This window comes from Procambarus clarkii, chromosome 14, assembly GCF_040958095.1.
Source record: "Procambarus clarkii isolate CNS0578487 chromosome 14, FALCON_Pclarkii_2.0, whole genome shotgun sequence".
Lineage (NCBI taxonomy): Eukaryota > Metazoa > Arthropoda > Malacostraca > Decapoda > Cambaridae > Procambarus > Procambarus clarkii.
In genome coordinates this window covers 6,161,593-6,175,788 of record NC_091163.1, presented here as the reverse complement: position 1 = coordinate 6,175,788, position 14,196 = coordinate 6,161,593, and the positions used below count along the sequence as shown (strand labels likewise).

The following is a 14,196-nucleotide window of genomic DNA, read 5'->3' as shown; positions in this document are numbered from 1 at the left end:
GCGTTTCGGGCAGACCAGATGTGTATGAATATCTAACTACCAGACCAATTACTGGCCATGCCCAGGGTGTAGCCCCCAAAAATGTCTACCTCCCCAGCCCATCCTCCTGTTTTGGTAGTATAGTAACACCTTGGAAAATCAGAAAAGGATTTTCTACTTATGTTGCAAAGACAAACTAAACTAGCCTTCCTAGGCATAATACACACTATCTGAGGCCTAATATAGTACATATGTGGGCTATACTAGGCCTAGGAATATTTAAGTTAGTTTTTGGCTTCATTTTTACAAACTATAAAGTAAATACAGTAGTACAAAGTTTTACTATCTAATTTATTAGTAGGTCAATATTTGTACTATTGTGCACATAGTTACAAAAAGTACAGTACTATCTAAACAGGAGGATGGGTTGATCTCCCAGGTACATATTTACTGCTAGGTGAACAGAGGCATGAAGTGAAAGGAAATGCTACAGAAAAATGTTTTTCTGCTCTGGCCGGGACTTGAACCTAGAACCTGCAGCTGAGAATCAGTGATTTGCTGCTTGACCATGGAGCCAGTCGAGCGATAAAGAGTTTATGTATACTTTAATTCTGTTTATATTGTGAGTTATGCTAGCATATTAAGCTAGGTATACTAATAAAATAGAGGAATGTGTTTAGTTATTTTAAATACTGTCATGAGTTGTGACTTTAAAGTTATCACTTATGTATAATTTACAGGTAGCCACATGTGTGATCCAAAGAGGAACATTAAGAAAAGGAGCAGTGTTAGTTGCTGGCACTGCGTGGTGCAAAGTGCGGAATATGTTTGATGATGCAGGGCAGCCAGTGAAAGCTGCTCCACCAGCCACACCCATTCAGGTTTGCTGCCTAATGACTTTTTTAGAATATTAGGATGCTTAAAATATTTTGGTGAATAATTTAGTTGATCATTAAATTTCCCTCACCACAATTTCCTTCTTCACAACATAATGATAGCAAAGAGAATGTATCTTGGCATGTTAAAAGCATCAAATTTCTGCTTTAATTTGTGGCACCCCAGTAGCTGTCATAGCTAAACAAACTATCTCCATGGGGCCACAACAGACACTTCAGGCTTCTGTTAAAATATATGCCCACTGGGAACAAGTGCCATTTCACATTGATTTAATCCTCTCCACGGGGCAGAGAGTAGTTACTTAAAATTACCTAAATGTAGTTACAGGGTGAGAACTACACTCGTGATGTCCCATTTTCCCAGTACTCTTTGATCTGAAAAATTTATGAAAAATTGACTTGCTACAGTATGATAGAAGTTGTCACATATGCCTGGTGAGTCTGCCAGGCCCGAGAGTAGAAAGCTACCAAGGTGCCACCAAATAAAGGGCCTTTCATTACACTGAATACTTTTATTTTTAACTGGAAATTACTATAGCAGGATGACTTCTGAATCTTGAGCAAACATAAGAACTCTGCTTTTCCAAGGTTCATCTTAAGCTACATATTATTAATTTTCCTTGAACCACAATCTGCCAGTTACTTAACACTTTCCCGGTGATCACGCATAGTGCGTCAAAATTTTTTCTCACGGATGCACACCAATCACACACATTGCGTCGTAAATTAAAATATTTGTTAAAATTCTAATTTTTATCTGATCATTCTGGGACTGGTTTTTATAATGAGTGCCTTTAGATTGCACACAATGTGATACCATGATGAACAACATAGCGCGACAATTGAGGTCAGAATACTGGAAAGATTATGAATACTTTTGTGATGATGAGTGTCAAAAATTTAAATATTTGTTAAAATTCTATTTATTGTTCGATTATTATGGGACTAGTTTTAAAATGCGCGCCTTTAGATTGCAAACAATTTGATACCAAAATGAATGATGTAGATAAGAAATTTATGTCGGAACACTGGAAAGATTATAAATACTTGTGTGGTGATGAGCATCCAAAAATTTAAATACAGTATTTGTTAAAATTCCATTTCTTATTTTATTATTATGGGAATAGTTTTAAATGTGTGCCTATAGATTGCAAACAATTTGATACCAAAATGAACGACGTAGCTCGGAAATTGATGTCAGAACACTGGAAAGAGTATATATATGTCCCAGGAATCGCGGGGCCGGGTACGAATCGCCGAACCCACCTTGAGGTGGGTTTGGGCGCTTGCGTCAGGAACGGGAAAGTGTTAATATCCAGGTTCACAATTATGGCTAAGTAATGCAGAAGTGCACAGTAAGAATCAATACCCAGTTGTTCCTCCCTTCCCAGGCTTGAACCCCGGTTGGTATCGCATATGAGGTGAGGGTGCTATCTACTACACACTATTTTCAAGGAAATAGGGTAAGACTTAAAAATTTGGAAATAGATTTATAGTATCCACCAGGTCAGTGTAGGCAAATACCCAAGGATGTAGCATGTTTTTCTTTACAAATAATAAATCTCCTAACAGGTGATTGGATGGAGAGAACTACCATCTGCAGGTGACACAGTGCTGGAAGTGGAGTCTGAGCGACGGGCCTCAGAAGTGGTAGAGTGGAGAATGAGAGAAAAAGTTAAGGAGAAGCAGCAAGAGGGACAAGCAGCAATCCAAGAGAAACTGAATGAGCACCTCAAAGTGTACAAGACTCAGTTAGAAGAGAAGAGAAGGTTGGGCATCAGGTGAGAGCCAGAATCCAGCATAGTTTGAGGTATTATTGTGGTACTATTTTCATTATTAGATATCTTATGATTTGTGATACATTACAGTTTTATAAGAGGGTTCCAGTAAGGCAGTTACTTAGTGTTTGGTTAATTCTTGAGCTGTCATGCTAGGTTGCAAGATTCGTCTTGCCTCTGGTATCAATCCCTAACAGTCAGGCAAGTCAACCTGACCCCCATCAGGTCAACTTGCCTGACCTGATGGTGATCATGCTCTCCAGGTCAGCAAAATCTCCAGCTTTGAATGGCGCTGTTGACATGTAACAATATTCTGCTTTAATCCATTTGGTCAGTGGTCTTAAGGTACATTTGTGAACACGTTTATCAGTTCTCTTGAGTTATGCTCTCTGGTAGGCGATGTGGGTTATATTTTCCCCAAATACATTGGGGGTTTCCAGAGGCCATTGCTCCTTTTGCCTCTCTGAGGGTTATCTTTAGTTATCTTTAGATGATTTCGGGGCTTTTTAGTGTCCCCACGGCCCGGTCCTCGACCAGGCCTCCACCCCCAGGAAGCAGCCCGTGACAGCTGACTAACTCCCAGGTACCTATTTTACTGCTAGGTAACAGGAGCATTCAGGGTGAAAGAAACTTTGCCCATTTGTTTCTGCCTCGTGTGGGAATCGAACCCGCGCCACAGAATTACGAGTCCTGCGCGCTATCCGCCAGGCTACGAGGCCCCTTGCGCCAGGCTACGAGGCCCCTTGTGCCAGGCTACGAGGCCCCTTGTGCCAGGCTACGAGGCCCCTGGGGTGGCCAGGTTCTGGCTCGTGGTCCCTGGTAGGCTGAACTCCAATTGACTGATACCCTAGACTAATAAAACACATATCAGCCTGATAGCTCCAAGGAGCTGGAGGGGCTTCCCACAGAAAAGTAGTGTGAAAAAAAGTAACTTTCTTGGTGCCTTCCTTGGTGGTGGCATAAATGAATAACTTAAAACTTTTGCTGCCTGATGCCGAAATATGTGGCAATTGAGGTGAGAAAGCAAAAAAAAAAAAAAAAAGAGTATAAACATTGGAGTGGTGAGCTCTCGGGCAACGCTCAGGATACCTTGTGGTGTGCGGTGGATTTAAAGTATAGGAAAGTGAGACTTGTATGTTCTTATATGCAAGTATCCCTTTGCAGCATTCTATTGCGAACAATTTGATATCAAATTGAATGACGTAGCTTGAAAATTGAAGTGAGAAAGCTGAAAAGAGTATAAACACTGGAGTGTGGTTGTGTGCTCACCAGGCAATGCTCGGGTGACCTTGCGGTGTTCGGCGATCACCCGCCAGGCCAGCGAAAGTGTTAATATATATGTCATGGCTCCCTGTGTCTTTGTGAGGGGTCCAGGTTCTGGCTCTGTGTCCTTGGTAGGCCAGAGAACTCTGCGACTGATGGTGGAGGGTACCTACGTTGGAAATGGTTGGAAATGGTAGTCTTAGGGAGTCACAAGGGGCTCTCCCCAGAAAATACTGTACCTTGTTTACTAAAGGGTACCTTAGTTTCTTCTTGTAATTGCTTGTTTTGCTGAGTCAATTCATTTTAGTAGGGTTTTTCTCAGATTTTGGTCGATCTCTGTTCCCAAGCTCCCCTTGTCTTCTAGATGACGACTGATTCTGGTCCTGGCTCTCGGTTGGAATGTGGGGGGGGGGGGGGTCTCTGAGGCCTGGTGCATTTTCTGTGGCTTGACAGTACTGTACCAGTACAGAATTGTTATTTTGATTAATAAGCAATTTTCCCAAGATCCATTATACAGTACAGTATTTTTCAATAGTATTTATGCATTTATTTTACATTGTTTGATTTTATACTATATCCTTGTAAATGCATTGCCATTTAAAATTGAGATCTTTCTGTACTAATTCTTCATCCCGTTCTCATATCTTTTATTGAAAATCGCTCCTCTGTAGGTATAGGCGCCGTCAACGGGAGCCTCGTCAGAAGGAAAACAGAGATGATGATTCCGGGCCTCAAGTGTCTCTGGTGCTAAAGGGGGATGTTGACGGTACATTGGAAGCCATCCTTAATGTGTTGGACACCTACCATAGTCAAGAGTGTCAACTTGAAGTTATCAGCTATGGGGTTGGCACAGTCACACCCAGTGATGTGACATTGGCTGCTGCATTCAATGGTTTGTTTTATAATAAAATCAGACATAGATTTTAGCCCTGCATTAGTACCCATGGGTGTTCAAATTTTATTAGAACCGTTAAGTACGCAATCTTCAGTGGTTCTCAGGGGTGTTTGCTCAATGCAGCAATTTCTTCAGTGGTTCTCAAGGGTGTTTGCTCAATGCAGCACAATCTTCAGTGGTTCTCAAGGGTGTTTGCTCAATGCAGCACAATCTTCAGTGGTACCGAGGGGTGTATGCTCAACCCAGCACAAACAACAACAACAAAACGGTTGTATATGTAGGTGCAGTAAAACCTGAAAAGTTGTTTTACTGCTACAAAATAAGATGGTGAAAACAAACATAAATGGTTATTTGGCAAATGCATCATTAACAAACAAAATATTATACAGTAATTGAGTTAACTTTCAATATGCCTGCAATATTTCATGTAGGGTGATTGTACACCCCAAGAGGAAGGAAATGATTCTGCTTCTCGAGCAAACTGGATTAGGATTACTGAAGCTTTAAGGCTTCTCCACTCAATGATCAGGAATATCATAGTTACCCCTCTATAGATTATGAGTATCAAATTTTTGTGGGGTTAGATTAAATAAATAGTCACAATAACATGGCTAAAGATATGATATTCAAACCACACATCAGAACAAGAAAAAAACAACCATTTGGATATCAAAGGATATCCAAATGGATATCTGGATATCCAAAAGATATCCAGATGTGGTTTGGATATCAAAGTAAGAGAATGACATGTACTCATTAGTTACCGGTATCCTTTAAATGTTGATAAGGATACCTTCCAGTGTAAGATTTATCCTTTATATGATGTAAAGTAGAAGAAAGCGCTTTACATATTCAAAGTGAGGGAAGGTAAATTAATATTGTAATACAAGAAGGGAATTAAAAGAATAACACAGTGCAATTTAAGGGCCACTAAAGATACTAATAACTTCAATGCACTATTAAATGCGTCAAATATATACAGTATAATAATACACAAGTAGTGTATTATGTATATACAAGTAGGAAGAATATATTTTCAGTTAAGTAATGGTATAATTTAAATAGTAATTTCATTTGTTGTACTTTATTGCAAACAAGATGTGGACCAAAACAGTACAGGGAACCAATAATCCCAGAGAATTACACAGCACACTTTACAAAGAGTGTAACGCAATCGACTTGAGAATGGTCCAGGACGGACCGAAACGTCATCGTCCCTTCACCTTCTAGTGTGTGGTCTAGTCAAAGAGTGTAACCTGATAAGTGCTGAGGTTAGCAACAGCTGTTGCATGTCACTAGGTCACAACCAGACCCAGGCCTACTCTGAGGAACATGGGCACACCAGGCCAGGCTCCTATCACATTACTCTAACATTAACACACTCCTATGCACAACTCTTAACAGAATTACATTTAAATTGCAATACTTACTGACAATTAGTCAAACGGAAATAAATTTAAGTTACAGTAATTAATACCAGTTCGCAGTCATTGTACAGTACTAGGAAATCATGGTGTTAGTGGCTTTGTGAGAATGAATCATTTAATCACTAAAATTTGTAATGACATAACCAATTATTTGCATATAAGTGATGAGATGCATAAACTAGATAAACACCATATGAAATATATATTTTTATTTCTACTTTCACATTTAGGTCTCTTGAGATAATAAGTGTTCAGATAATATGTTGTTGACTACAAGTAGAATGTATTTACAAAACTGTCTTTATAGCCTGACCTTAATTATTTCAGTAACAGAAGTGCATTTATTACAGGATTTATATACACATTTAATACTGAAGTACCAGCTGACGTGCGAAAAATGGCTGCGGAGCAAGGGGTGACGATCAAGGAGAACAATGTGATATATCATCTTGTAGAAGATCTGAAGAATGAAATATCAAAGATTTTACCATGTAAAGATGTAGAGGAAATTTTAGGTGAGTATTATAAATAAATTAGTAAATTAAATTTTATGGACCTTAATGACTTTAAAGCTTTGTAGTCATGTTTCAGGCATCAAAGTGGGCTGGCAAGACAAGTCTGTACCATGGTCATGCTTTAGTGAATGTGGTATACAGTAAGATAATCCTTTGTGCCCAAGAGGTTCTGTGGTACTGTGGTAGGCTATATTCTTGTTACTTATGTGTCTTGGTTTTGTGTAAAGATTCATGAGTAGAAGAGATTGATTAATTAAGTTGCAAATGGAGTTCACATGATAAATAACATTGAGCTTCTTGCACAACAATAACATCATGCAACCACATTAATTTAGGTATATCCCTCAGTAGGGGTAATTCCTCTGTGCTTTGTATTTGCATATACTGGACATGTGCACAAATGACAGATATTCTAGAGACTATCTGTCTACCTGCCTGCCTGCCTGCCTGCCTGCCTGCCTGCCTGCCTGCCTGCCTGCCTGCCTGCCTGCCCGCCCCTCTGGATGCAGGACAGCACCAAAATCACATTTCAAAAGTAATGAAAGGAGGCTACAAGACACCCAAACTCCCTCTGAAAAATGTTTTGGACGAATGCCAAACTAACCAGAAAGAAGTCAAATCACCTCATTCTTTGGGGCACATGCGAGGAACACAAATGCGAACAAGCCTGAATGGTCCCCAGGACTATCCTGGTCCTGTACACCAGTTGCAGAGTGCTCCTGGCAGTATGGGTTCGAATCACTTCTGGTGTGTGAGTTTTCAGTTGCATATATGACTGGGGACCATTCAGGCTTATTCGCATATATATAAGTATATAAATATATATATATATATATATATATATATATATATATATATATATATATATATATATATATATTTTATTAAATATGACCGAAAAAGTAAGATTAATAATTCTAACACGAATTTTCTCAATCTTTCGTACATTATGCTTCACTGTTGGAGGTAAATCAAAAATCACTTCTCCAAAATTCATTTTTATTTCTAGTCTGACGCGACACGGGCGCGTTTCGTAAAACTTATTACATTTTCAAAGACTTCACAAATACACAACTGATTAGAACTTGCGTTTCCCTGATTTTATATCTACATTTGAGTGAGGTGGGAAGGGTGATGTGGCATTACATTTGAGTGAGGTGGGAAGGATGATGTGGCATTAGAGGATATTAATAGGGTATTAAAAGTATCAACACAAGACAGAACACGAAACAATGGATATTGAATAGAAGTGTTTGTAGAAAGCCTATTGGTCCATATTTCTTGATGCTTCTATATTGGAGCGGAGTCTTGAGGTGGGTAGAATATAGTTGTGCAATAATTGGCTGTTGATTGCTGGTGTTGACTTCTTGATGTGTAGTGCCTCGCAAACGTCAAGCCGCCTGCTATCGCTGTATCTATCGACGATTTCTGTGTTGTTTACTAGGATTTCTCTGGCGATGGTTTGGTTATGGGAAGAGATTATATGTTCCTTAATGGAGCCCTGTTGTTTATGCATCGTTAAACGCCTAGAAAGAGATGTTGTTGTCTTGCCTATATACTGGGTTTTTTGGAGCTTACAGTCCCCAAGTGGGCATTTGAAGGCATAGACGACGTTAGTCTCTTTTAAAGCGTTCTGTTTCGTGTCTGGAGAGTTTCTCATGAGTAGGCTGGCCGTTTTTCTGGTTTTATAGTAAATCGTCAGTTGTATCCTCTGATTTTTGTCTGTAGGGATAACGTTTCTATTAACAATATCTTTCAGGACCCTTTCCTCTGTTTTATGAGCTGTGGAAAAGAAGTTCCTGTAAAATAGTCTAATAGGGGGTATAGGTGTTGTGTTAGTTGTCTCTTCGGAGGTTGCATGGCTTTTCACTTTCCTTCTTATGATGTCTTCGATGAAACCATTGGAGAAGCCGTTATTGACTAGAACCTGCCTTACCCTACAGAGTTCTTCGTCGACTTGCTTCCATTCTGAGCTGTGGCTGAGAGCACGGTCGACGTATGCGTTAACAACACTCCTCTTGTACCTGTCAGGGCAGTCGCTGTTGGCATTTAGGCACATTCCTATGTTTGTTTCCTTTGTGTAGACTGCAGTGTGGAAACCTCCGCCCTTTTCCATGACTGTTACATCTAGAAAAGGCAGCTTCCCATCCTTTTCCGTCTCGTAAGTGAAACGCAGCACGGAACTCTGCTCAAATGCCTCCTTCAGCTCCTGCAGATGTCTGACATCAGGTACCTGTGTAAAAATGTCGTCAACATACCTGCAGTATATGGCCGGTTTCAAGTTCATGTCGACTAAGACTTTTTGCTCGATGGTACCCATGTAGAAGTTTGCAAACAGGACACCTAGGGGAGAACCCATAGCGACCCCATCTACTTGCTTATACATATGCCCATCCGGGCTCAAGAAGGGTGCCTCTTTAGTACAAGCTTGGAGTAGTTTCCTCAGAATACTTTCTGGCATGTCAAGAGGAGTACAGGCTGGATCACGATACACTCTGTCGGCTATCATTCCGATTGTCTCGTCCACAGGTACGTTGGTAAACAGCGATTCTACGTCCAACGAGGCTCTTATCCCTGTGGCCCGTGCGCCCCGTTACTGCGGGGCGCACGGGCCACAGGGATAAGAGCCTCGTTGGACGTAGAATCGCTGTTTACCAACGTACCTGTGGACGAGACAATCGGAATGATAGCCGACAGAGTGTATCGTGATCCAGCCTGTACTCCTCTTGACATGCCAGAAAGTATTCTGAGGAAACTACTCCAAGCTTGTACTAAAGAGGCACCCTTCTTGAGCCCGGATGGGCATATGTATAAGCAAGTAGATGGGGTCGCTATGGGTTCTCCCCTAGGTGTCCTGTTTGCAAACTTCTACATGGGTACCATCGAGCAAAAAGTCTTAGTCGACATGAACTTGAAACCGGCCATATACTGCAGGTATGTTGACGACATTTTTACACAGGTACCTGATGTCAGACATCTGCAGGAGCTGAAGGAGGCATTTGAGCAGAGTTCCGTGCTGCGTTTCACTTACGAGACGGAAAAGGATGGGAAGCTGCCTTTTCTAGATGTAACAGTCATGGAAAAGGGCGGAGGTTTCCACACTGCAGTCTACACAAAGGAAACAAACATAGGAATGTGCCTAAATGCCAACAGCGACTGCCCTGACAGGTACAAGAGGAGTGTTGTTAACGCATACGTCGACCGTGCTCTCAGCCACAGCTCAGAATGGAAGCAAGTCGACGAAGAACTCTGTAGGGTAAGGCAGGTTCTAGTCAATAACGGCTTCTCCAATGGTTTCATCGAAGACATCATAAGAAGGAAAGTGAAAAGCCATGCAACCTCCGAAGAGACAACTAACACAACACCTATACCCCCTATTAGACTATTTTACAGGAACTTCTTTTCCACAGCTCATAAAACAGAGGAAAGGGTCCTGAAAGATATTGTTAATAGAAACGTTATCCCTACAGACAAAAATCAGAGGATACAACTGACGATTTACTATAAAACCAGAAAAACGGCCAGCCTACTCATGAGAAACTCTCCAGACACGAAACAGAACGCTTTAAAAGAGACTAACGTCGTCTATGCCTTCAAATGCCCACTTGGGGACTGTAAGCTCCAAAAAACTCAGTATATAGGCAAGACAACAACATCTCTTTCTAGGCGTTTAACGATGCATAAACAACAGGGCTCCATTAAGGAACATATAATCTCTTCCCATAACCAAACCATCGCCAGAGAAATCCTAGTAAACAACACAGAAATCGTCGATAGATACAGCGATAGCAGGCGGCTTGACGTTTGCGAGGCACTACACATCAAGAAGTCAACACCAGCAATCAACAGCCAATTATTGCACAACTATATTCTACCCACCTCAAGACTCCGCTCCAATATAGAAGCATCAAGAAATATGGACCAATAGGCTTTCTACAAACACTTCTATTCAATATCCATTGTTTCGTGTTCTGTCTTGTGTTGATACTTTTAATACCCTATTAATATCCTCTAATGCCACATCATCCTTCCCACCTCACTCAAATGTAATGCCACATCACCCTTCCCACCTCACTCAAATGTAGATATAAAATCAGGGAAACGCAAGTTCTAATCAGTTGTGTATTTGTGAAGTCTTTGAAAATGTAATAAGTTTTACGAAACGCGCCCGTGTCGCGTCAGACTAGAAATAAAAATGAATTTTGGAGAAGTGATTTTTGATTTACCTCCAACAGTGAAGCATAATGTACGAAAGATTGAGAAAATTCGTGTTAGAATTATTAATCTTACTTTTTCGGTCATATTTAATAAAATATGTCTACAGGAAAGACTGCTACCAAAATATACTAATATATATATATATATATATATATATATATATATATATATATATATATATATATATATATATATATATATATATATATATATATATACACTGTGTATATATATATATATAAATATACATATACACACTGTATGTATATAAAATAATAATCTTGCTCAAAATATTGGTATCATTACACCTCTTGAGGAAAGGAATTTAACAATTTTACATAGTACAAACAATTCAACCCAGGCAAATTGCTTTTTATTATACAGTACTTTCTATTTTGTGAATTATTGTTCTATGATTCAGTACAATATTGACATCTTTTATTATAGGAGAGGCCAATGTAATTGAAGAGTTCTTAATAACAGAAGGCAAAAAGAAGGTCCCCGTTGCTGGTTGTCGGTGTGTCAAAGGTGTGCTCAAGAAAGACGCACTTTATCGGGTTATACGAGGACAAGATGTTATTCACGAGGGTAAGTATATTTCCACCCATCTCTGATATGCTTGATTTTGCATACCTAAAAAAGAATTAGTATTATGAATATTTGTGTAGTGCATGTTGTGGTAGTGCATACTTGCCAGCTCAGGTGCGACTGTCACCCTAAGAATTCTTTATGCATGACAACTTTTATGTGTGTCATCCAGACAGCTTCTTTGTGTGTAATATTCAAACCCCTGAAAATATAACTGATATCAACACGAATGCTGCAGATTTTGAAAGAGAAATTGACAACTTGCCCATGCACTCTGACCCAGGTCCAGACTCATGGAATTCAATATTTATAAAGAAATGCAAAGTGTCAGTAGCACAGGCACTCAGTATAATGTGGAGGAAGAGCTTGGACATGGGGAGATCAGTTTCACAGTTTCTCTGTGAACCTTGCAGTTGTCTATTCTGCTTCACTTATTTTCTGGATGTGTCCTTGGTGAGGGTAAGTCTAGGAATTCCCTGATCTCCGCATCTGTGAGGGGGGCCAGGTCTCCGGAAGACAATACGGACTCATAGAGCAGATGTGAATCATGCGAGGAGCTACCCCATAGAGCTAGCTACAGGGAGCTATTGTTCAACCACCTCCAGAAAAGGGTATTTTATTACATTCAACACTCGATTTATGCAATAATAGTTACTAGCATGATTCTGTATTTTGTGTAAATATCAGATTTACCGTTATCTATATGTTCTCATTTGCAGGAATGCTCACATCAATGCGCCATGTTAAGTCAGAAGTGGCCTCTATTGGTAAGAGCAAGGAATGTGGTTTAAAGTTTGCCGATGAATCATTACACTTTGCACCTGGTGACACGTTGATTTGTTACAAGGTAAACCAGGTGCAGCAGGTCACAGACTGGGATCCAGGCTTCTAGGAGAGCTGTGGAGTGCCAGAAGTAAATTTAGCTCAGTGTTTTATTACTGATATCTGTTAATGTATTTGTACAGGTAATAAATAAAGATTAAAAATTTATTTGTATTTTGACGTTTTTTTTATCATCATCCCACAAACATATTTTAAGTGGCAAGGAAAGCTTAACTTGTGACAGAAAAAATTAACTTAGTAAAGATACAAATACAAGAGAGAAGGTTAACATTAACCCTTACATACTTATCCTTCGACTAATTCATTTTATAATTTCCCTATTCTCAAGGAAGGTGGCTATGTAAATTCATTCCTAAGCTATTCAAATATACTGTGCTGTATAAGATTTCTTGGGGCTCCTTGTAACTTTTTCTTGCTTTTTGTCACTTGTCCTCAGTTTTTATGCAGGTGGTCCTGTCATTTATGGTGTGGTTATTTGTGAATCTGCTTCTTATGCCAAATGCTGACACCTTGTATTGTTCAGCCTTGGTGGAGCTGTTGCTGTTGGCAATCAGTGCTGATGTTTGATCGGTGTCACTTCACAGTTGTCTCGGGCATTTTTCACCTCCGGCCTCTCGCACTCCTCTTGAGCCTTGATCTTTGGACAAAGTTTTGGTTCTAACTCATCACCTCTTTCTTTTGTTGCCCCTTTAGTCTGGGATTACCTCTTCAATGCTTTGATTTTGTTGGCCCTCACTTCTGGTTGTAGGGTTGAGAAGCTCCATGCTCTCCTCTGGAAGTGGGAGTTTGGTTCTTTTGGTCCTGGGGTAGTTTTCTTTGTTTACAACCCTCTTTTTTTTTTTCCTTTCTGACTTAAGACTAAAATGGCTGGATTCTGTAAGGGGTCCTTTGGTTGATTTGGCTGGGGGTACATCATTTGTTGTGTTCATTTGGGGCCATTCACTATTACCTCAGCACCATTAATAACGTAAGGCGGTGATGCTCTCTTTGTTAATCCAGCGTCCCTGGACCTTAGTTCAAATGCCTGTTTGTCTCGGGTCATCTGCAAAGTCATCATCTTTAGCCAACTTTATGGTCTATTCTCAGGCCCATGATGTTCTTAAGTTTGCCGGTCCATCTGATATTTAAGCTCAAAGATTTTATGTTCCAACAGAGTGCTAGTGGCTAGGTACTTAGCCAAGGTAAAGTATCCACCCCTGGTGGATACTTTACCTTGATGGTGTTCTGGGAGTTTTTCTACTCCCCAAGCTTGGCCCGGGGCCAGGCTAGACTTGTGAAAGCTTGGTCCAACAGGCCGTTGCTTGGAGCAGCCTGCAAGCCCATGTATCCACTACAGCATTTGTGCCTATGGCACCTCTGTTCTTTACTGGCTCTATTCTTCATTTCCTTCCATATCGTTCACTCCATTATGTTATTTTATTGTGTAAATTTGGGACCTGGCCTTCCAGTATCTTCCATGTATATATTATTTGATACCCCTCTTGTCTTCTTTCTAAAGAGTACATTTGGAAAGCTTTGAGACGATCTCAATAGTTTAGGTGCTTTAGCGTGTCTATGCATGCCGTATATGTTCTCTGTATTCTCTATTTTGGCAATTTCTCCTGCTCTGAAGAGGGAAGTGAGTATCGAGCAGTACTCAAGCCGGGACAGTACGAGTGATTTGAACAATGATCATTGTGATGGGATCCCTGGATCTGAAGGTTCTTGTAATCCATCCTATCATTTTTCTGGCTGACACTATATTTGCTAAGTTATGCTTCCCAAAAGTTAGGTAGTCAGACATCATTATTCCCA

The 14,196-nt window shown here is 40.2% G+C and overlaps 1 protein-coding gene across 3 annotated transcripts in view; it reads left to right on the top strand.

Annotated features, from left to right (window-relative positions):
- mIF2 (mitochondrial translation initiation factor 2) overlaps positions 1–12,549 on the top strand; it is a 32,338-nt gene extending 19,789 nt beyond the window's left edge. For all 3 annotated transcript variants that reach the window (XM_045765415.2, XM_045765407.2, XM_069324276.1), the window contains 6 exons: positions 720–860; positions 2,448–2,656; positions 4,588–4,808; positions 6,589–6,753; positions 11,419–11,559; positions 12,279–12,549. In XM_045765415.2, coding sequence (XP_045621371.2) covers positions 720–860; positions 2,448–2,656; positions 4,588–4,808; positions 6,589–6,753; positions 11,419–11,559; positions 12,279–12,451 — 1,050 coding nt within the window. In that variant the 3' untranslated portion in view covers positions 12,452–12,549. The remainder of the gene's footprint in view (positions 1–719; positions 861–2,447; positions 2,657–4,587; positions 4,809–6,588; positions 6,754–11,418; positions 11,560–12,278) is intronic.
- Positions 12,550–14,196: the final 1,647 nt, after the last annotated feature.